General features: G+C 50.4%; 1 protein-coding gene across 3 annotated transcripts; it reads right to left on the reverse strand.

Moving 5' to 3' along the window:
- Positions 1-7,717: 7,717 nt before the first annotated feature.
- On the reverse strand, positions 7,718-23,013 carry Foxn1 (forkhead box N1). Of its 3 annotated transcripts, none has more exons than XM_048365903.1 (8): positions 22,773-23,013; positions 21,912-22,370; positions 19,165-19,278; positions 17,273-17,403; positions 15,616-15,712; positions 10,497-10,704; positions 9,871-10,362; positions 7,718-8,066 (listed from the first exon to the last, which is right to left on the reverse strand). In XM_048365903.1, the coding sequence occupies exons 1-8, from the start codon at positions 22,947-22,949 to the stop codon at positions 7,747-7,749; spliced, it is 1,998 nt and encodes a 665-aa protein (XP_048221860.1). In that variant the 5' UTR covers positions 22,950-23,013; the 3' UTR covers positions 7,718-7,746. The 3 variants fall into 3 exon arrangements, with proteins under 3 accessions (XP_048221860.1, XP_048221861.1, XP_048221858.1); XM_048365904.1 differs by having other exon boundaries at positions 19,165-19,275; positions 21,912-22,373; XM_048365901.1 differs by having other exon boundaries at positions 21,912-22,373.
- Between the last annotated feature and the right edge of the window lie 363 nt (positions 23,014-23,376).

The raw sequence follows: 23,376 nt of genomic DNA on the forward strand, positions 1-23,376 counted from the left end.
CTTGTCTCGCATACATGAAGCCCTGGGTTCAATTCCCCAGCACCACATATATAAAAAATGGCCAGAAGTGGCGCTGTGGCTCAAGTGGCAGAGTGCTAGCCTTGAGCAAAAGGAAGCCAGGGACAGTGCTCAGGCCCTGAGTCCAAGGCCCAGGACTGGCAAAAAAAAAAAAAAAAAAAAAAAAAAAAAAATCATACTGGGGTATTACCGCTCATCCAGGGAAAAAACAATTTTCCTAATTTGACACAGATTGATACCAAAATTAATGGAATCAATTGATGTATGTGAAGATCAACCACCACACATGACAATTCTGTATTATATGTTTGATTTTTTCCAGTGCCAACACAAACTTTCAAGCTAGCAAGACAGTATGGTAGTTGGTCAAATATAAACCTCTCAAGAAAAAAGATAGCTTTAAGACAAAAGTGAACATTTCATTATTTTGTACTCAGTACAAAAGATGATCAATAATATGTCTGTTTTCTTTGAATATATCATTCTACAGGGAAAAAAAACTAAGCATGAATTATAGTTTCTTAACTGTTACAGTTAATAGGATCCTGTAACCTCAATAAGGGCAACAGAATATTTTATTTTTCTGATGAGACATAGTACTGAAAATGCTTCTTAAATCAATTGGAAAAATGAGACATATCAGCTGTAATGGTACATAAAATGATGGTGAGATGGTGAGAGAAGTGAAGAAGAAAAGAGCATCTAACCACACTCCACAACTCTTCACAACAAAGAATGAAACAAAAACTTCCCAAGGGGGAAAACATAGAATACAGTTTAAAAAAAAAAAAAGATAAAAAGCATCTGAAGACTTATCTGAGTACCCTGGGTATTGTATATACTGGTATTAGAACTAGGGAAGTGAAAGGGAATATCAAAATCGAGAGACAAAGGATAAAAAGACAACTCCAAAAGCAATACTTGCAAAACCATTTGGTGTAAACCAACTGAAAAACTTGGGGGGGTGGGGAGAGGGAAGGGGGAGGGGGCAGGGGAGAATGAGGGAGGAGGTAACAAACAGAATAAGAAATGTACCCAAGGCCTAATGTATGAAACTGTAACCTCTCTGTACATCACTTTGACAAGAAATAAAAAAAGAGAAAGGGAAAAAAAAGCATCTGAAGAATGCTTAAAGGAGAAAAAAAGTTTGATTTTATTCCTTTCCTTCAAAACACACACATGGAATTTGAGATATAAAATCTGTTGTCTTCTTTGCTAAAACATAATGTATCAAAAGAATTTCAAATCTAAAAGTCAAGATTCTTAAGCTCTTGAGATACCAGATTATACTTTAGTATTTTCTTTTAAAACAAGAAATGACTTATTAATTCCATAGGACTTAAAGGGATGGTGCAAAATTTTGATAGCTGCTACTGTGACCAGATGTTAGGGGTTTCTATATACTGTTACATATACGTATTGTAACATTCTATTTGGACATTCTTAAAGCCATGGTGCCCAAATGAATGCTAATAATTTGTCAATATACTTTCTGTACTTATAAAAAAAGGTATAAATGAATGATACAGATTTTACTTTTGTTAGGTATTTACTACAGAATCTTAAAGGCCTTATACACGATAACTGAAGTAACAGTGCAGTTTGCTGCAAGAAGTGAGACAAAATTAAAAGCTTCAGGAACCTCCCCCCTTGCACCTCCCTCCCCAAGTAACAATATTTTTTCAGTAAATTTTTTTTTCTTTTTTTTTTTGGCTAGTCCTGGGCCTTGGACTCAGGGCCTGAGCACTGTCTCTGGTTTCTTCCCGCTCAAGGCTAGCACTCTGCCACCTGAGCCACAGCGCCACTTCTGGCCATTTTCTGTATATGTGGTGCTGGGGAATTGAACCCAGGGCCTCATGTATATGAGGCAGGCACTCTTGCCACTAGGCCATATCCCCAGCCCTTCAGTAAATTTTTCTTACCATTAAAAAAAAGAGAGGAGGTTCCAGATGCAATATACTGCACTTCTGCCTTCTGACCAGAAGGGGGCTCCATATTCTGCACTCTTCTTCCTTGCTCCTTGGGACAGACACCAGGTCCCTCCCTACACACTGGGCAGAAAGATTTATGTACCTTGTGCCTGGAGGAGACTTGATAGGAAAATATCTGGACTCTCTTTAGAGTTTTCTTGCCTCTGCCATTGCCACAGTGCCAATGGTGCTACCTACTGAATTTAGATCCTGGCACTTTCCTAGCACTGATGTTGATGAGCTGTTGGCCTTGAGCTATTTGCTTGGTGGAGCCAGATCTCAGATTCTTTTTCTGAAGTAAGGCAGTTCTTTTTGCTTTGACTCTTTAGGGGTGTCATAAGGATCCTTCCACTGGGTAGAGCAGGAAGCCCCAACACTCCAGGAAACCTCACAGAATTATTTGTTTACTTGAAGGTTTATACAGGGACCTTGTACATACTAGATAAGTGGTCTGCCATGAGACTACATTCCTACCCCCAGGGGTTAGAATATTAAGTTTATAGGGCCATGAATACTTTCTTTAAAAGTCACCAGTCAGTCTGACTGAATGAGACAGGGTTCTGCGGCATAACCCAGGTTGGCCTCAAGTTCTCAGTGTTCTTGCCTTAGCCTCCTGGGTTCTGGAATTACAGGCATGTGCACCACACCTGATTGTGGATTTATCAGTTCCAACCAGTTTTAGAACTGTCCTAGAATCCTCACAAAATAAAGGACTTGGAGCGGGGCCCTGGTGTCTCACACCTGTAATCCTAGCTACTCTGGAGGCTGAGATCTGAGGATCACAATTCAAAGCCAGTCTGAGCAGAAAAGTCTGTAAAACTCTTATCTCCAATTAACCATCAAAAAACCAAAAGTGTCACTATGGCTCAAAGTGGTAGAGCACTAGCCTTGAGTAAAAGAACTCAGAGATGGTGCCCAGGCCCTGAGTCCAAGTCCCACAGCTGATAAAAAAAATTATAATTTTTTTCATTTCCACAGATTGTTGCTCACTTACCTGGGATGTGCAAATGACCAGCAGGGGGCAGGATATGAACAGGAATGTGGGCTCAGTTTGCATGGTGGAGCTGGAGGCCAGTTTTAAGTCCAGTCTAGTTACAAACAAACCAAATACTAGCCATAGTCCTGTCTGCTTGCTCCCTGTCTTCCTTGGGCTGGGGCCTGCTCACACAGGTGTGAATGGTCCAGCAGAACAATGATCTGATTGAGGGCCCCCTGCAGGAGAAGTCCTCTACCTGCCCCTGAGGCTGGTGTACTGTATAGATAGGTTTGTCCAGTTTCTTTATGGCTGAGGGTCCAGGGCACAAAGATGGATCCCATAAAAATTCTCCCAGGACACACGTTCCCTGTGTTTGGGTGTCTGAGTATCAAGACACAGGCTAGGGTGGCCAGGACAAGGCACTACATCACTTGAGGACTTGGCACAGAGCCTTTGCCTAGACAACTGGGGGTCATGCTAGGCAGGCAGGATGTGTGTGTGTGTGTGTGTGTGTGTGTGTGTGTGTGTGTGTGTGTCTTTGTGTCTGTGTCTGTGTGCTAGAACTGGGGCTTGAACTCAGGGCCTGGATACTGACCCTTACTTTTTTTGTTGTTCAAGGTTGGTGCTCTACCACATGAGCCACAGCTCCATTTCCAGATTTTTTTTTGGTGGTTAATTGGAGATAAGAGCCTCAGGCTTTGACTCTCCATCCTAAGATCCTAGCCTTCTAAGTAGCTAGGATTACAGGCGTGAGCTACCCAAACCCAGCTCACAGATATATCACCTAGTCCTAACTCAGCCTTAGTCTCTTAGAGGGTGGTGTGAGGTATGGCTCTATGGGATCTTTGGCAGAAACAGGTAGGTGCTGGCAGGTTCCCCACTTTCTAAGCAGAGGCCACACCTGCTACGATACCTGAAGTTTGTGTGTTTGTTTCTGGCTTCCATATCGCCTATATCTATGCCAGTGCTCTATTATTTGAACCACATCCCTAGTCCTTTTGTTTTTGTGTATTAATATTTTTCATTTTTGATGGTACTGAGGTTTGAATTCAGGGCTTTGCATTTGTACTTTACTGTTGAGCCTTGTTCCAGTCCTATTTTGGGCTGGTTATTTGTTTGTTTATTGGTAATACTGGATCTTGAACTCAGGGCCTTGTGTTCTTGCTTTGCTTTTTTCCTTATTTGAGTCATGCCTCCAAATTTAGTTTAGCTTTTTTTTGGCTAGTTAATTAGAATCTCAGAGACTCTTTTTTGCTCCAGATGGCTTTGAATCACAATCCATCCTTAGATCGCAGTCTCCTGAGTAGTTAGACTTACAGGAGTGAGCCATTGGGTGACTGGCACCCAAGAACTGGTTAGTTTTGAGATAAGGCCTAGGTCTTCTTTTTTTTTTGGCCAGTCCTGGGCCTTGGACTCAGGGCCTGAGCACTGTCCCTGGCTTCCTTTTTGCTCAAGGCTAGCACAGTGCCACTTCTGGCCGTTTTTTTCCTGTATATGTGGTGCTGGGGAATCGAACCCAGGGCCTCATGTATACGAGGCAAGCTCTCTCGCCACTAGGCCATATCCCCAGCCACAAGATCTTCCAATTTTAGGCCTACATCACTGCACCCAGCTCTCTTGTTGGGAAGGGGATCAGGCAAACATTTTTCTGCCCAGGCTGGCCTCCTACCTGGATTCTCTTATTTTTAGCCTCCCAAGTATTTATTTTTGTTTTTGAGATATAGTCTTCAGCTAGTTTTTCTTGGGATGGCCTTGAACTTGTGATTTCCCCACTCTTATCTCCCAAGTAGCTAGGATTACAGACACACACCACCACACCCAGTTTTCCAGATCCCTCTTGAAGCAAAGTGGTAGGGCTCTCAGTGCCCTTTGATGATCCTGGTCTATCTGGAGGTAGGATCTTGGGTGGAAGCTGAAGTGGGAAGGAGTCCCTGACCCTCCAGAGACGGTTCTCCAGGGCCAGAAGTGCACATAGCACAAGGCTCCATTCTTAGCACTTAAACCCAGAACCTCAGAGCCTCAAACCTAGAACCCAGGACCTCAAACAAACTTGGCATCTCTTCTATCTGTGGACAAATGGAGGCTGGTAGACATCGCTGAACTGGGCAGGGACCATTTTTTCCTTCCTCCTTCCTCCCTTTTTTTCTTGCCTGCCTGCCTCCCTTCCCTTCCCTTCCCTTCCCTTCCTTTCCCTTCCCTTCCCTTCCCTTCCCTTCTTCCCTTCCCTCCCCTCCCTTCCCCTCTCCTCCTCTCCCTCCCTCCCTCCCTCCTCTTCCTCCCTCCCTCCCTCCCTCCCCCCCCTTCCTTCCTCTCCTCTCATCCCTCTCTTCAACAGTTCTGGGGCATAAACTCAAGGCTTTATGCTCTAGCTCAGCCTTTTCACTCATGTCTGGTACTCTACCACTTTGCCCATACATCTAGCCTGACATTTTGTTTGTTAACTGGGTATAGAGTCTTGTAGACTTTTCTGCTTAGGCTAGCTCCAATCCCTAATTCTCAGACCTTGGCTTCCTGAGTAACTAGGATTATAAATTGAGACACCAGCACCCAGCCTTCTCCTTATTATCATTATTTTTTAGGAGGGGTAGTACTGTTTGAACTCAGAGCCAGAAGCCTGTGCTCTACCACTTGAATCACTCTCCAGTTCTTTTGCTTTTAGTTTGTATTTCAGATAGGGTCTTGTGCTTTTATTCAGTCAGCTGTGGATAGGGGTCCTTCTATCGCCACCCCCTGATTAGTTGAGATTGTAGGCAGGTACCACTACACTCAGCTCAGTGGTCCCTTCTTGCATGAGGAGATTGAGGAAGAGAAGCTGAGAGGAGGCAGGTGCTAATGGGAAGGAGCACTGGAGGAGAACACAGCCTTCCTGCCTCTGAGCAGGGAAGCCTTGTTGGATCCTCAGATTCTTCAAATTGCCCTGGGAAGAGGCCCTCCCCACCTGCTCAGCTTCCCTAGCCCAGTCAGGAAATCTTTGTTTCATTGTTGTTGTTGGTCTTGGGGCTTGAACTCAGGGCCTGGGGCCTGTCCCTGTGCTTTTGTAACTCAAGGCTAGTGCTCTACCACTTTGAGCCACAGCGCCACTTCTGCTTTTCTGGTGGTTAATTGGAGACAAGAGTCTCATGGGGCTGGGAATATGGCCTAGTGGCAAGAGTGCTTGCCTCGTGTACATGAAGCCCTGGGTTCAATTCCTCAGCACCACATAGATAGAAAACAGCCAGAAGCGGTGCTGTGGCTCAAGTGGCAGAGTGCTAGCCTTGAGCAAAAAGAAGCCAGGGACAGTGCTCAGGCCCTGAGTCCAAGCCCCAGGACTGGCAAAAAAAAAAAAAAAGAGTCTCATGGACTTTTCTGCCTGGGCTGGCTTTGAACTGTGACCCTCAGATCTCAGCCTCCTGAGTTGCTAGAATGATAGGCATGAGCCACCAGCGCCCAGCAGGAAATGTTGCTCTGTATTTGGAAACTGCATATTTCTGGGTGGGGAGAGCATGAGCCTGGGTGGGGAGTGAGTGACATCATAGGCCTAGGACATCTCTGGTCAGCATGGCCTGGACTTCTGCTTGTAAATGAAGACTCAGTAGCCAAGACCACAAGAGACTTGCTTTATTGTTCCAGGACAGGGTACCATGGCAGGCCACTGGGGGATGCTTCATTCAAGCCTAAGTCGACCTTTGGAGGTGTTTGTCACTCCCAGGACCTGAGTAGGTTGCTGATTCCACCTGCTAGGACACCGTAGGCACCTGGGGTCACAGCCTCAGCTCTAGGGATATCTCTTGTGCTTCCTGGTATCCTGGGTCTGCCGAGCAAAGAGAGGTGGGCGGGGGCATGGCTGCTCCCCTACTAGCCTGTGCTAGGCCTCCCTTTTCCAGATGCTCAGGCTGCCTGAGACAATTGGAAATAAGCCAGGATGTGAACAACAGGAACTTCTCTTTATAGAGTGAGACTGTGCTGACCCGGCAGGGACCCTGCCTGTCCTCTGGGACTAGGACAAGAGAAGGTATTCCAGTTTCTTAGGGTAAGGGTTTTTTTTTTTTTTTTTTTTTTTCTTTCTCCGAACACTTTGTGTTGGAATTGGGCTCAGTTTGGTCCTGGGTGACTGTTGTCTCTCCCGTGTGTCACCTGCTGGTGACCTGCTGGTGAAGGTAGGTAGAGCCTGGCAAGTGGGTGCTGCTAAGCAGCCCCACCCCCACCCTGCCACCTCAAGGTTCCCACAGGTCACATGGGAGGAGCCCTGCCTGGACCACTGGGATGAAGATGGGAGAATAAATACAGGGATTTCTGGGAAAGGATATGACTGGAAGAGGCCAGGACTGCAGAGCACATGGTCGCAGGACGGTTGATGGGACCTTTGACCTGGAATGGGGGCCTTAGGCTTTGGTAACCAAAGCTTTTAGCTCTCAGCTACCCCGGACATGAAGCCAGGCTCTCTGTGATGTAGTGTGGATTCCTCTGCTGTGTGAGGTGCATGAGTGTGTCTGGGGGGTGACTGAGGGATTGCGTGTCCATGTGTGCTGGAGTGCTAAAGGGGACAGAACGAGGAGAGTGCGTTTGTTTCTTGCTCTCCAGGAGCCCTGAGTGAGGTGCTGGGCCACCGGATGGCAGCGATGTGTGGGGGCAGCATCCTGGGGACTGTCCTCTACCCCGCAGCTGCCAGCTCACACCCAGGTTGGCTGAGTAGCATAGGGGACAGGTAGCGTTTTCCTTCCTTGGCCTTTAAAGGTGAAGCCAGCGTGGGCAATAAGCTGGGAATTCCAGACCAGGCAGAGATGAGCTGATGCTGGGCCCAGCTCATGCCAGGGCCATGGGCTTGGAGCTGGGGCTGAGGTACACAGCAGGGCCGGCAGGGGCCGTGGGGGGCGTGGGCTCCAGCTCCACGTAGGCCGAGTAGAGGGTGCTAAGGTGCAGGTCTCCTAGGGCCCCAGGTCCCCCACTGACTGGTGGGGCCAATTCACTTGCCCCATTGCTTGTCTCTGGCAGACAGGGCCCTGCGGGAAAGCAATGGGAGGGTGGCAGGGATGGCGGCAGAGAGGAGGGCATTGGGGATGAGGTCACCAGTACCAGGGGGTCAAGGGCTAGGCTGTCGTCCTTCAGCTGTTCCCACAGATTTCCTGGTTGGGGAAGGAGGAGAGAACCAACATTACTGAGGAGCAGCAGAGGGGCTCGATATGTCCCCCACAGAACTCTTACACGCTGTGGAGAGCAAGATTGGGGTGTCACTGATGGGGAACAGATCCCAGTACCAGCTGTGACTGATATCTTTTTTTTTTGATCCTCAGACCAACATCCAATAGCACAGTCTGAAAGCCTTGTGACTCTGTGATCTTATTTTGGGGGGTGGAGGGTGGGGATCAAGGTTCAAGGATTTGAGAATTGCCTACTAGAAGGGTTGGTGCAAATTCTTCTTCTTCTTTTTTTTTTGGCCAGTCCTGGGGCTTGGACTCAGGGCCTGAGCACTGTCCCTGGCTTCTTTTTGCTCAAGGCTAGCACTCTGCCACTTGAGCCACAGTGCCACCTCTGGCCTTTTCTATATATGTGGTGCTGAGGAATTGAACCCAGGGCTTCATGTATATGAGGCAAACACTCTTGCCACTAGGCCATATTCCCAGCCCTGGTTGGTGCAAATTCTGGACACTTAGTGGTAGCCTGGGGGACCCTTTGAGATCTTCCCACAATGCACCACTTGACTGATGAGGTAGATGAGCCTGAATTTCTGGGTCTCTACTATTGCAAGGACTAGGGGCCAGGGACCAGGGACAAGAGCAGGAAAGCACATCAGACTTGGGAGCAAACAATGCTGCTACTGATTCTCTCTCTCTCTCTCTCTCTTTCTCTCTCTCTGTTGTGTGACCTGCATGATGGCAGGCCAGGTCCCGAGGCACTTGACTGGACATCAGCACTGCAGGGTGGAGAGGATGAAGATCTGACTAAAGCTGGGATTGGCCCTGGCTGCCAATCAAACACTCTGTCTCTTTAGGGAGTGATCTTGATTGGAATACAGTGTGAACCTGTGTGGAGATATAACAATGAAATCTGTACCCTCCCCTTCCTATATAACTAATATAAACTAATAAAAAGAAATATCCAACAACAATCTAGCTACCGAGCCCTGAGAAGGTCATGTCACTTCTGTGTGTGTCAGTGAAATGGGTTTAATGTCTCTTTGTTATTCTACAGGCTCAGATGGGGACATACGTATATACTTAGTACTCAGTAGCTTTTATTTTATTGCTCTTAGTGTGTATTGAACCCAAGGCCTAGCATGTGTTTATAGTCTCCTCATGCCCATGGCTGCCTGCGCCCTGATTTGGATTGGGATGGGGATTTATTTATTTATTTATTTATATTTTATCAGTTGTGGGGCTTGAACTCAGGGGCCTGGGTGCTGTCCCTGAGATCTTTCACTCAAGGCTAGCGCTCTACCACTTTAGTGGTTAATTGGAGATAAGAGTCTCACACGCTTCCCCTCCTGGGCTGGTTTTGAACTGTGATCTTCAGATCTCAGCCTTCTGAGTAACTAGGATTACAATCGTGAGCCACTGGCACCTGGTTGGGATGAGGATTTCTCTGAAGGTATTTCTAGGAATAGTTTCCTAAAACCTGGGCTGTATCTCCATCAGACTGGAGCTTTCTGAAGGTAAGGTGTTTCCTTCTGCTTGTGATTGCCCCGGGAGTGATATGAAATGGGCCAGGTAGAATGCATTAAGGGCACCAAGAGGACAAGGACCCTCCTCACTCCATGCTCTGGGTTGGGTAGCTAGCTCCACACCCATTTCTGGCTGTTCAGTTTCAAGTGACCAGAAACCCGGTAGCCAGCAGGCAGCCATCTAGAGACCAGGAAAGGAAAGACCACACAGACACGAGCGAGTAGCCTATAGTCCCATCCCACTTCCCCTTTCCTATCCCCCTGCTTACCCTGGAAGTCAAAGTCGGTGAGAGAGGGGTTGATGGCATCCAGGTCAGTACCAAGGTCTCCATCTGGCAGTAGGGTGTCATGCATCGTCCTTGCTGGTGAAGGGTCAGCCAGCAGCTTGGTGCTATGGCCAGGAGGGGTGTGGGCAGGCAGAGGTGAGTCCTGGGGGGTGCCTGGTTGGACTCGCAGCTCAAGGTGCCCATCCGGCTGTGAGAACAATGGCGGTGGAGGTCCAGCAGGGGCCAGGCCCGGTGAGAGGTGTGGGTATGTCTGCCCATAGCAGGAGGGTGCATGCCCCCCTAGGAGGTCTTGTAGGGGGTTCTTGCCAGGAATGGGGCCTGAGGCTGAGTGGATTGAATGCAGTGGTTGGGAGAGCCCAGCTGGAGGTGCCAGAGGCCGGATGGGCCCTGGGCCTGGCAGCCCAGGGGGTGGACAGCCCAGCAGCGGGGAGCCCAGCTTCTCCCTCTTGTCTCCTATGAGGCTGTCCAGCTCTTCTGAAAAGGCCCAAGAGAGAAGGATCACCATGAGTCCTCCCTCATTCCCAGCCTCCCCCCTAGCCTCAGAGCCCTCTTCTTTCTGGCTCATGGGCACCCAGAGTTCTCCCTCCCATGGCGGGGGTCAGCCTTACCTGGCTTGGCCATGCTTTTCCGCACAGCGATGGGGTCCTTCCTCTTCCATTTCTGCAGCTCCTCCTGCATCTTGTCGATCTTGGCAGGATTGAGGGCCCACAGGCAGCCCTTTCGAGAGGAACTTCCCGACTTGTTCTCCACCTTCTCGAAGCACTTGTTGAGGGATAAATTGTGGCGGACAGAATTCTTCCAGCCATCAGGTGCTGTCTGCAGAAGCGAAGCAAAGTCAAGAATTCAGGCTGGGTTCAGGCAGCAAGAGCTGGCTCTAGGTCTGAGCTCTCTAAAATGTGAAATTTGCCAGCTCAGTGCACAGACCTGCTAACTACTTTGGGCAGCATTTAGTGTAGGTTCAGTAACTTTCAGGGGAGAAACCTAAAATCTATCTTCATCCTACCCAACTCTTTAGAGGTCTGTGAAGTAATTCAAGGGACGACTGTTGCCAGGCACCATGGCGCATGCCTATCACCCTAGCTACTCAGAAGGCTGAGATCTGAGGATCACGGTTCAAAGCCAGCTCAGGCAGAGACAGTGCATGAGACTCTTATCTCCAATTAACTAGCAAAAAAAAAAAAAAAAGCAGGAAGTAGAGATGTGGCTCAAGTGATAGAGTGCCAGCCTTGGGTGAGAAAGTTGAAGGACAATGCCCAGGCCCTAGTTCAAGCTCTAATAGCCACTCCACAGAGAGAGAGAGAGAGAGAGAGAGAGAGAGACAGTGGAGGAGGGGGGCTGGTGAGTTCCCAGAGGCTTCTGGCTATGTCCCCACTGAAGTCATACTACCCCCACTGGGCCTTATGGCCTGTGTATCCGCTTCTGTGTACCCCCTTTGTCAGGGAAGGAGGCTCACTTCAAGGGCTCCTGGGTCAGCTTTGGAGGGAGAAGCTGTGGGATGTTCCTCTCCTGGTCCAGACTTAGCTCCTCTGGAGCCAACTTGGGAGGAAAGAAGGCATGAGCTGGTAAGAGGTGGTGTGTACGTGCACATGTTGTACATGTATTTGACTGCCTTATCTGGGATTGGTGCATGGGTGTGTGTGGGGGGGAGGGGTGAGATAAATCTCTAAATGTGCCTTCCTCTGTGTTCTGGTATGGGTCTGCATGTGAAGATATGCACGTCTCCAAGGATAGCTATGTGAGTATCTCTCTGGGTATATGTGTGTATGATGTGTGTGTGTGTATCCATGATTGAGTGTGCGTTCACATGAGTGTGCCCAGAGGGTGTGCCCTGGTGGGGAGGCTAGCCCTCAGGCGGGGGGGGGGGGTGCCGTGCCAACAGAATAAACACCCATTAGGAGGCCCGGTCATGCCACCAGTGCAGTAATTGTGCCCAGGGAGTGTTGTAAAAACCATTAGGCTGACTCAGTTGGATGAGAGGCGGTGGCGGGGGTGCCCATGGACCTCCCACCCCCTACTTCTCACTCTGTTCCAGGTTCTGGGACTGCCTGGAGCCCAGTGGGGGTGGACTGTGGCTAGAGCTGCCTCTCTGGTCATTGGAACTCCTTTGCCCCTCATCCTCCCGCCCTTCTCCTTTTCAGCCTCTAGTAGCTGGTTAATGAGGAGCTGCCACTCCCTCCTCCCAGCTCCCTTGCCCCAGGCAACAGTCAAGCTGAATCACGCCCAGCAGAACCAGGCCCTGATGCCAGCGTCACTATGAGTTGCTGGCTGTGGCTGCTGGAGCCTTTCTTGGGGACAGCTGCCCTGGGGACGGGGGGCTGTTTGAGATAATCCCCCAAGCATCATGGCCAAGAAATATTTCTTTTTTTGAGCCATCAGACTGGCCATGGATTCCCACAACAGTCTACTAGGAGTCAAGGCTGTGTCGTCCCATAGGCAGAATTAATAATGGGCACTGGGATTTTTTATGGCCCCATAAATCTGTGATTTTGGGATGCCAGGGCGGCCCCCACCTCAGCCACTTCCTGTTTGGAAGAAGTATGGTCAGCACTAACAATTATGTCCAGTGGCTGGACACTTCCCTAGTCCCACATTCCTGAGTCACGGGGCTCTAGGACGCCCACAGCGCCTGCCCTGGTCCACTCAGAGTCCAGTCTCTCCTTCAAATGGGGAGTGAGAGATGGAGAGGGGAGGGAGTCTTTGAATAGTTCCTTAGAGGAGTCAGAAGGAAATTGTTGAGTTGGCAGGAATCTATGTGCCAACTGAGCCTGACAGACCATTTGTGTGCCTGTATTGGGCCTTGAACTGGGGCCTGGACACTGTCCCTTAGCTGTTGTGCTCAAGACTCGGTCTTTACCACCTGAGCCACTCCTCAACGTCTCACTTTTTGATGGTTAATTGGAGATAAGAACCTCACACACTTTCCTTCCCTGGCCGGCTTTGAACCTAGATCCTTAGATCTCAGCCTCCTGAGTAGCTAGGATTCCAGATGTGGGCCCTGGGTGCTCAGCCAACTCAACCTTTTTTTTTTTTTTTTGGCCAGTCCTGGGCCTTGGACTCAGGGCCTAAGCACTGTCCCTGGCTTCTTCCCGCTCAAGGCTAGCACTCTGCCACTTGAGCCACAGCGCCGCTTCTGGCCGTTTTCTGTATATGTGGTGCTGGGGAATTGAACCTAGGGCCTCGTGTATCCGAGGCAGGCACTCTTGCCACTAGGCTATATCCCCAGCCCCCCCCCTTTTTTTTTAAACAGAATGGAAAACTGAGATCCAGAGCAAAAAAGGCCTAGCCTTATCACTGAATAAGGTAGTGATGGACACAGACCCCAGCTCTCTCCCTTAACTAAGGACCCTGCCCAGGTCATCCCATTCTTGGGCCTGCCTCACCATCTGGGCCCGTCCCATCCTCTCAGATGTTCTCTCTCTGAAGTCAAATGTAAACTCGGGAGTGAGGGAGTGATGCAACTGGTTAAGAACAACAACCAGAACCAAAAAAAGCTGTTAGACCTCTTCATTCTTCAACCTCATAAAACAAGGATTACACGGCTCCCAGGAAAAATAATTAAGCCAGGAAGATGAGATGCAGGGAGGGGCTGGGGGCCAGTCTGGGAGTTGGCAGGAACGGACGTTGGCTCAGAAGAGTGGGCAGGGCCCTCGTTTCCCTTTCTCTGCCCCAGCCCTTGGAGCCCTGGAGGACCCTCCGGGCTTTAGGAGTTAGAGACAGCTCAGCTCCCTGACCTGTTGGGGCACAGGTGCAATCCTAGGTACAAGGCTTTGAAGCTTCTGGAATCTGAGCAGCTACTTTGTTTCCTCCCCCTCCTCTCCCTTTAAACCTCTAGTGGGTCAACATGTGTTTCTATTCCTGGCCAGATCACTCTGACCCTCTTGCCCCTCCCCATCGGACAGCCACTCAGCAAGTACAGACTGGACGTCAGCTGTCAGTTATCCCCTGGCAGGACAATCGCGTAGCTGGGGCTGTGAGGTGGGGTGGCAGCAGGAATCCACCCCTGGCAGATGGAGCTGAGAGTTCTGGATTGCCTGGGAAGCAGATGAGATCCTGTCCATCAGGATATCATTCTTGGGGAAGGCCTGCCTGAGACATAAACTCATTCCCATTCAGAAGGGGTCTATGCTAGAGGGTGGAGGAGGCATGCATCAAGGGAAAGGGGACAGTGTGTGAAGCCAAATAACTTAATCTGGGACTGACCGCGCCTGCTATGTGACCTGAGGTAACTGGACAGCACTCTGACGTATTTGTCCATCTGGGAAGTATGATACCTGTCCTGTCCCAAGAGGCTGGACCTCAGGGGGCCCACCCAAGTCAAACCAGACAGGACTCCTCAGGGTTAGACACAAGGTCAGAGGTGACCTACTCTACCCCCTGCCCCTATGGAGGAATCTTCTCTTTAGCATCCCTTGGGAACCCACTGGGTTTGAAGTCTTACCTGCTGACATTACCCCTATCTCCTGAAGATTTAGTGCCTCAGTTTCCCCAAAGGTCCTTTCTTTCCTTCTCTTTCTCTAGGGATACTGGAAGGGAATTGGGTTGAGCTCCCCTATTGCCCAGCCCCTCCTGTGGAGCTTAAGAGCTAGATTCTGCACCCAGGCTGTGGGGAGGGAGAGAGTCAAGTGAGCCAGCCAGTTCCATGGGACAGCCAAGGACTATGAAACCCACGCCCCACTTTCTGGCAGAACTGCAGCTCAGCCTGCCGCCCACAGAGGCAGATCTTAATCTCACTTTGCAAGGCGATGGGTTCTTCAGCCCTGGCACCTCTTGTCACCTTGGCTGACCAGTTCCTACTGGAATCCCTCCAGGTTCACAGCATCCTGGGAGCAAGGTCGAGGACAAGCCTCTCCTACCATCTCCAACCTTCTCTCCAGACTTGGGATAGATATCTGCTTCTTGAAGCCTAGTTCACTTCCCCCTAGCAGAAGATTTGGCTCCAACCTGCTATGTAGCCTGGAGCCAGCAGCTTCAGCTCTCTGTTCTGCACATATATTTCTCCTTCCCAAACATGCCTTTTTTTTTTTTTTTTTAAAGAACTAAGGATGAAGCTGGGTGCTGGTGGCTCAGGCCTGTAATCCTGGCTACCCAAGAGGTTGAGATCACAGTTCAAAACTAGCCTGAGTAGGAAAGTCTGTGAGACTCTTATCTCCAATAAACTACTCAGAAAAAGCCAGAAGTGGTGCCATGGCTCAAGTAGTAGAGCACTAGCCTTGAGCACAGAGACTCAGGGACAGTCTAGGGCCTGAGTTCAAGTCCTGGAACTTGTAAAAAATAATAAAAATAAATAAAAGAACTGAGTTGGGGGGGGGGGCTGGGAATGTGGCCTAGAAGTAGAGTGCTTACCTAGCATTCATGAAGCCCTGGATTCAATTCCTCAGTACCACATACACAGAAAAAGCCAGAAGGAGCACTGTGGCTCAAGTGGTAGAGTGCCAGCCTTGAGCAAAAGAAGCTAAGGGACAGTGCCCAGATCCTGAGTTCAAGCCCCAGGATTGGCAAAAAAAAAAAAAAAAAAAAAAAGAACTGAGGATGACACCCTAGACCTCATGCATGCTAGGTAAATGCTTCATTACTTAGTCATAACCAGCTGTGGAGCCCTCTTTTAGGGGGGAAACCTCCTTCTGATTCCCATTCTAGCTCCCTTCCCACCTCCAGGCTGAACCCTTGGGTTCCGGATAGGCCTAAGCCCAAGACTTGGGGTGGTGAGCAGCCGCATCTTGGTCTTACCTTGAAGTAAGGGAAGTGTTCCGTCATGAAGTTGTAGATCTCACTAACTGGAAGGCTTCCAGTTTTACTGTTCTTAAGGGCCATGAAGATGAGGATGCTGAGGATACAGAGAGTCCCTGAGAGTCTGAATCTCTGACCAGACCCTAGACGCCTCCCACCTGAACCCTCCCTCTGATGAAAGGTTCTGAGTGGACACTGAAGTCAGGAATCACAGATCTGTCAGGGTCTGTGGAATCTGAGGAATGATGGCTACCATCTGACTTATCTAGGTACCAGCTGTGTGACCTTGGGTAAGTACGTTAGCTATTCTGAATCTGAGTTTCCTCAGCTGTGAAACGAAAGCAAGTAATAGCTACCTGAGAATTGTGAGATGAAGGAAGATACCTTGTAACATATTACACTCATTACATGAAAACTGTCATTACCTATCAGTCCTCAGCCAGTTGCACGAATGTTAGATAGTAAGGAAGGAACTAAGATCTCTTAAATTCCTGAGGTATCCCAGGCTGTGCCTCCTGCATTCTCTTACTTAAAACTTCCAATAGCCTGAATTGCTGCACCCTGACTTTTCTTTTTATGTGTGTATGTGCCAATATTAGGGCTTGAACCCAGGGCCTGGCATTCTTGCTTAGATTTTTTTGCTTAAGGCTGGCACTCTGTCACTGAGCCACACCTCCACTTCCAGCTTTTTGTTGGTTAATTGGAGATAAGAAGCTCTCAGATTTATCTATCCAGGCTGGCTTCAAACTGTGATCCTCTAATCTCAGCCTCCTGCATAGAGAGGATTACAAGTGCAAGCCACTATCACTGGACCTGACATTTCCTTCCCTCCCTCCCTCCCTCCCTTCTCTTCCCTGTCCTTCCCTTCTTCCTTCTCCTCTTCCTCCTTTCTTTCCCAGACAAATAAACAGAGGATCCAAGAGATTAAGTAACTAGCCCGAGTTTCACAGCTAGTAAATCCCAAATCTGGGTCTAGAACCCAATTGTGCCAGACTGCAAGGCCTGTTCGTCTCCTTCCCACACCACAGCCTGCCTCCTGCAAGCCCTCTCTCTGTTTCTGGCTGATGTTTTCCCTCCTCTTCCATCCCTTGAGCTTCCTCTAGCTGAGGACCTGGCTTTTCCTGTCCCTGGGGCCTGCCACCCATTAGGTGACATATCCTTGTAGAGAGAATGAGTGGCCTGGGTGCTGTTAGTTCTTCATCTGTCAGCCTTGGAGAGGACCCACCAGAATTGGCAGATGACCTGTAACTGAGTCACCTCTACAACCCTCCTCCCTCATTTGTTTCCAGCAGAGCTTTTGAACATGGCTTCTTTCTGTGACTGAGGAGAGGGAAAGGCAGGGAATGTCCTCCCCTCTCCACCCCTAAACTCCAATCTCAGGCCCTGGGTACCAGAAGGTTTGATCTCATCAGGCTCATCTAAGGAACCAGTGCTTTACAAGTCAAACCAGAGCCGTGACTCTCAGGGTCAGATGCAAGTTTAGGGACCAAGGGGTCCACTCCCTGCCCCCCATTTAGGAATCTTCTCAGCATCTTTCAGAAACCCACTGGGTATGATTCCCACCTCTTGCTATTACCCTTACACCTTGAGGATTCTATGCCTCTGTTTCCTCATTCTTTCTCCCCTCCTTGCAAGCCAGGGATGCTGGGAGGTATACCTGTAGGAGTAGATGGGCTTGGGGAAAAGTGGCTGGTGGCCATCGGCACTGGCTTGGGGTGAAATCCTCTGGTATGGATAGTGAGCGGAACCCAGGTAGGGTACAGGGTAGCTGCCACCGCCTGGTGAGTACTGTAGAGGTCCAAGGGGCAGAATGATTACCATGATACCCAGCCTTTCCAAAGAAGATTCCCCTCCCCCATTCCTATGTATCCAAAGAAATCACTGCAGCCTGAGTGTTCTCTCCCTGGTCCTGGGCTCCACTACACCCAGGGCAGAGCTACCTGAGGCGGGGGTGGGGGGTGGGGGGAAGAACGGGCCTGGGAGGAGATCCAATTCTGGAATGCAGAATCTCAAAGGCCTCAGAGCTCCCTTCCTCCAGCTCCTTCTCAGCCTTTTAGGTTCTCTGGTTGTCATGGTGATGAGAAGAAGAACCGCCCTCAGCTCCTGCATCCTTCCTGGCAGGCACTCTAGGCTTCCCTGGGCCTCTGTTGGAGTGCTGGGCCGGAAGTGGGATGTCCAGCCTGGGCGTTTGCTGGGCACTGCCACCTTTTATGAGTTTCAGTGGCTCTTTGAAAGAGCAGGTCATGGTGGTGGGCAGGTGGGGGTAGGAGGTGGTTTTACAGCAAAGGGCGTGGCTGCGGTGCCAGGGATGGTGTTTTATGGGGTAGGGGAGTAGGAGACTCTGACTCCCCCAGCTGCTCTGGGCTGAAGTGCTCTTTCCAGGTCACTGAGAGACACTTAGTGCCTGAGTCACCCTGTCTCTAGGCTCCATAAAGCCCTGGGTGCGGCCATCTTGTTCCAGAAGGGTGCAGACTACAGAGGGCATCAAAGCAGGGCCAGACATGGTGAGGCTATTTAAGGTTCTGGTGGCTCCTTGATCCTGCAGTGGCTCAGTCCCTGATGTGACAGGCTGCCTCAGGGACATCTTCTACCCTGGGTCAGACCAGGGGTCTCAGGGCAGCTTTCACCATCATAGGCCAGGCCCTTTCCAGAAGAGAAGATGTCCCCTGGTACCACGTGGTCCCTTGCTTCCTCCTATCTCTTTCTCTTACAGAGCAGGCTGTCTGACAAGCCCCCTCCCCTCCCCCCTCCACTTGCCTGCCTCCTGGCTTGGCCAAGATCAGAGCCAATGCCAAAAAGGCAGGAGTAGAACCTGCTCCACAGGCAGGGCCTGTCTCAGTGCCAGGGTGCAGGTGGATGGAGCCGGGCGCTGGGCAGCCACTTGCTCTGTCTTGCCCGATGATTCTAGGGAACTGCCTGGCTGCTCTGGGGCTCTTTTCTTTCTCTTAAAACAAAACAAAACAAAATACCTCCATCCCTTGTCAGTGTGAAGTGATTATTTGCCATCCTGTACATTTGGGCAAGGCTGAAGCTAGGTAGTGCAATGGGGAAAGGCCCAGAGATAATGAGGACTGCCCTCCAGGCAGAGAGGCCCCCTAACCTCATGCTCCGGGCCTACCCACTCTAAGCCAAAGGGGAATTTGAAGCTTAAGGTCACACAGCAGGATGTGACCTGGAAGGGAAGTCCATTGTTCCCTGTCCCATGCAGCCCGTGTGTGTCACACCACACACCCCTTTTCTCTCTCTGTCCCTGTCTGTCTGGGGTGGCTCCCCTCCTCCCTCCCTCTTTGGTTCATCTCCTGGCCCAGCCTCAGTCTCAGCTCCTCTCACCCCCCTCCCCGGAGAAAGGCAATCGTTTCTCTCCCCACTAACTACTACCCCCCCACCCAGGGTGGCCAGTGTGAGATTCAGGACCCTGCTGCCTGCACCTCATCCAACTATGCACACACATTCACATCTATGCACCATACAGTACACATCCACATGATAGGAGAATCCTGAGACCCAGAGGAGGGGAGGGGTGAACATGCCCACTTGGCCCAGACTCACCTGGTGGAAGGGAGGCTGGGAGGGGCAGTACATGTGCTGCAAGGGAGGCTGGTAGCAGTACATCCCAGGACCATTTTCCAGAGCTGGGGGCTTGACCTTGACCTCCGACCCCTGCTAGAAAAGAAAGCCTATGTTAAAAATTTTTTTTTTCTCCTTTCCTATTCTCTCATCCCGAACCTTATACACCAAAGCAAACCTTTACCCTTCCCTGATTCTTCAAAGCTGATTCCTAGAGAAGGAAAGAGAAACAGAGGAGGGCAGGGATTTTCCCAAGGGCGCTCAGCAAGTCACTGGTGTGAACCAAGGCTGAAACCTAATCCTCATTCTTGCTTCAAGTGAGAGAGCTTAGGCTATTTTCAGAGAGGATAGAGAGGGGGAGAGATTGGTCAATGGTCACATTGAGGTAGGGCCAGAGGAGTCCTCAGTACTCAGATGCCTTAGTCTCTATGAGCCTCAGGTCCTCCTTTGCAAGGTGGTGATAATAGAACTTTCTAGAAGGTTGTAGTGAGGATTAAATGGGCGGAGGTGGAACAGCCAGCGGAAGGGTGGCGGGGGGAGGAACAGAATGAGATTCTCAGGGGTCCGGGGAAGCTGACCACTTGGGCTCAAAGGGACAAGCTGGCTGTGGCCTCTTTCTGGTTGTGCCCTGGGGCTGCAGATGTAGACTTTGCCACGATCACAGAATCTTGGGCCTGGAAGGGCCATGAGCTCTGGTGTTCAACCCCTTCATTTGGTAGATGATGGGGCTGCACCCAAAGTAGGGAGCTGTATATACCAACAGCTCAACCCAGGAGCTGTGGGGTGCTGGGTTGAACTCTTCTCTCCCCATGAATAAATGTGGATTCAACTCTCAGCTTCACCATGCACAGGCTGCATGCTGCCTTGGTCTCTATAGGCCTCAGGTCCTCCTTTGCAAGGTAATGGTAATGGAAGTCTTTTTTTTTTTTTTTTGTCAGTTCTGGGGCTTGGACTCAGGGCCTGAGCACTGTCCCTGGCTTCTTTTTGCTCAAGGCTAGCACTCTGCCACTTGAGCCACAGCGCCACTTCTGGCCATTTTCTGTATATGTGGTTCAGGGGAATTGAACCCAGGGCCTCATGTATATGAGGCAAGCACTCTTGCCACTAGGCCATATCCCCAGCCCGGTAAAGGAAGTCTTGAGAAGGTTGCAGTGAAGATTAAGTGGGGGCACTTCAAAGGAAGCACCTGGCAGAACAACCAGGAGTTGGTGCTGAGCGGACACTTGGGGGCAGTTGCTGGCGTGCTTGTGCCTCAGTGGGGCTTGCTGGATAAGATCCTGTCTTGGCCACACCTGTCAGGGGTCCATCTCCATTTCCCATCTTCCTCTCTGGTTGGTAGTGGCTTGGGTGGGGCTAGAATGGGGGGCCTGTTTGAAAGCAAGAGGTGAGGAGGACTGATGGGAGTTTAGAGGAGGCACAGCCTCACTGGGCCACTCAGTCACTGGCTCAAAAACCTTTAGACAGGAGGGGGTGGGAAGCAAGCTCTCTTTCATGTACCAAAGAAACAACCCTTATGAGGTTGGTACCCTTAACCTGACTTTTCCAGTGAGTCTCAGGGAGGCTAAGTGACTTGCCCATAGTTACTCAGTTTGCAGGTATAGCTGGGAGGACATGTTAACCTTCCCGACATGTTTTAAAGATATTTCTATGAACAGGCTCAGGCAAATAATAGGGCTCAAACAAGCCTGTAATGCCAGTCCTAAGGGTATTAAAGCACCAGTCTCTCAGTTCAAGGCCAGCCTTGAGCTACACAACAAACTCCTGTTTCAGTAAAATAAAACAAGAAGTAAATAAATAAAATAGCCAGGTGGTGGCTTGTACCTGTAATCCTAGTTATTCAGGAGGCTGAGGTCTGAGGATTGTGGTTCAAAGCTAGCTCAGGCAGGAAAGTCTATGAGACTTTTGTCTCCAGTAAGCTAACAAAAAGTCAGGCATGGAGCTGTGGCTTAAGTGGAAGAGTGCTAAGCTCGAACAACAGCAACAAAAAAATCTGGGTTGGGAATATAGCCTAGTGGTAAAGTGCTCGCCTCATATGCATGAAGCCTTGAGTTCAATTCCACATCACCACATATATAGAAAAAAGCCAGAAGTGGCGCTGTGGCTCAAGTGGTAGAGTGCTAGCCTTGAGCAAAAAGAAGCCAGAGACAGTGCTCAGGCCCTGGGTTCAAGCCAAGACTGGCAAAAAAACAAACCACAACAAAACAAAAATCTCCGGGATAGCACCTAGGCCCTGAGTTCAAGCTTCTAGGGTCAGCAAATCAAATCACTCATCATCAGTCACTTTAATCATCAATAAAATAGGACTAGGAAGAAGTCCCTGGGATGACTTAAAAAAAGTGAGGTTCCTCAGCTCTGTACACTGGTGCTGGGAGGGGAGTTGTGCTCCTGGCTGAGGCCTTTCTCTTGGCCTCTGGAATGTGTGTTTTGTCTCACATTTGCATATGGGCGTGTTGGTGTGGCTGGGGATTCTTGACACTTAGAAGTTACACTGTGGGATCCTGACTCAGGGCCTCTGGGAAGCTGCTAGCTTCCTTAGCCTGTCCTCCCTGCCAGGCCAGCATTCCTTCCCTAGCTGACCAGGTGGCCCCCACCATGCTTTCTGTGTCCACGGATGACCTGATCTTGAGAGATAAGGTCTAAAAAGTCAAGGTGGAAACTTGGAGCTCCTTCGAATAGCCTGAGAATCTAGACAGGGGAGAGGCAGGAGGCTGGTGGCCACTGATACTCACCAGGACCTGGCTGTGCTCCTGGCCGGGATAAGTGAGACCATTGCACCAGGTCTCTGCTGGGAAGCCAGGCAGGAAGGCCTCTGCCTCACCCATGTCCACAGGGATGTCCTCGAAGGGCTCCAGGGCCCCAGAGGCCTTAAAGGAGTGTCCATCCAGGGCCAGAGCTGTCTGGGCATCAGGGAAGATGTCCTCGTGGAAATGCCGCTTGTAGGGGTGGAAAGGCATGTGGTTGCCCTTGAGGAAGCGTCCAGGGCTGCTTCCTGAACCCTCTTCAAAGCCGAAGCCAGGAAACTTGTCAGAGGGTGAGAGCCGAAAGGGGCCTGAGCCAGGTCCAGCTGGGCAATGTCCCTGGACTTGCTCAGGGCCTGGTGATGCCATGCTCGGGCTGTGTGGAGGCAGCGAAGGGGCTCTCTCTGGAGGACCATCTGGCACAAATGAGGAGCAGTTGAAGCCCGCATGCTTCTGGGTAGACAGAGGGCAGAGCATTTAGGAGTGAGGGTTACACCAGGCCTGGGACCTGACAGATGATCTGCTCTGTGCTGGGGAAAATGGTCTGGGCTCAACTCTGGGGAGCCTCCAAATAAGGGGGAAGACATAGCCTGCCCTTGGGAGCCCCAACTTGATAAAAGCTTACTACTCCTAAACCTGGAGGTGCCCCAAGGCTAATGGGGTTCCATAGCCCCGCTCTGGAAAAGCCCCAGACCCAAGGAATTGAACCCATATCTGAGCCCTTCTGGATCTCAGCATCATCAAGTACTGGTTTACTGATGGAAGGGGACAAGACAGACCCTAGGAAGTCCCTGCTGCCCATACAGCCCTCAGGTTTTATCCGAAGCCCTGGGCTAGGTGCTAGGTACTTACGTTCTGTGGGGCAGGGGAGCCTGGGAGGCCCGGAGCCTGCATGAGGTCCCCTTGGGGGTCTCCCTCCAATCGGGTGTGGCCTGGCAGTGTGACGTCAGACTGTGGCGGAAGTAATGACACCATCACCCAGTCCTGGCCTTGAAGAAAGCCGGCTGTGATGAGAGTGAGGACCAACATCTGGGGTGACTAACACCAGGTCTACCACCTTCACTCCCACCCTATCCCTGGGCTAGGACCCTTCCTGCAGGAGGGATCTTGGCTGCTCTCAGCTCTGCAGCAGTAGGGTACTGAGTCAGTGACACCCTGGTTCACCACCAGACTCTGTCCCTGGCTCCTTGTTCATGGCCTCCAGTGTCTACAACAAAGGGCCAGGCTTGCTGATCTTGTTCAAAGGCTTCTCAGGCCCCAAAAGGAGGGGGAGCAAGAGGGTGAGTCAGGCCCAGGCTTGAGGTGGGAACAAATCTGAAGATATAGAGGTTGGTCCCATAGTTGACCTTTGGGCTCTTGCTTGGTGGCTCATCAGTTTACCCTGCAACATCTGCCAAGTGCTATTTTTTACTACAGCCTCTAAGTTTTCCTACCTGGGGCTTTGTGTGGGCTCCTG

The sequence above is a fragment of the Perognathus longimembris genome, chromosome 17 (assembly GCF_023159225.1).
Source record: "Perognathus longimembris pacificus isolate PPM17 chromosome 17, ASM2315922v1, whole genome shotgun sequence".
NCBI lineage: Eukaryota > Metazoa > Chordata > Mammalia > Rodentia > Heteromyidae > Perognathus > Perognathus longimembris.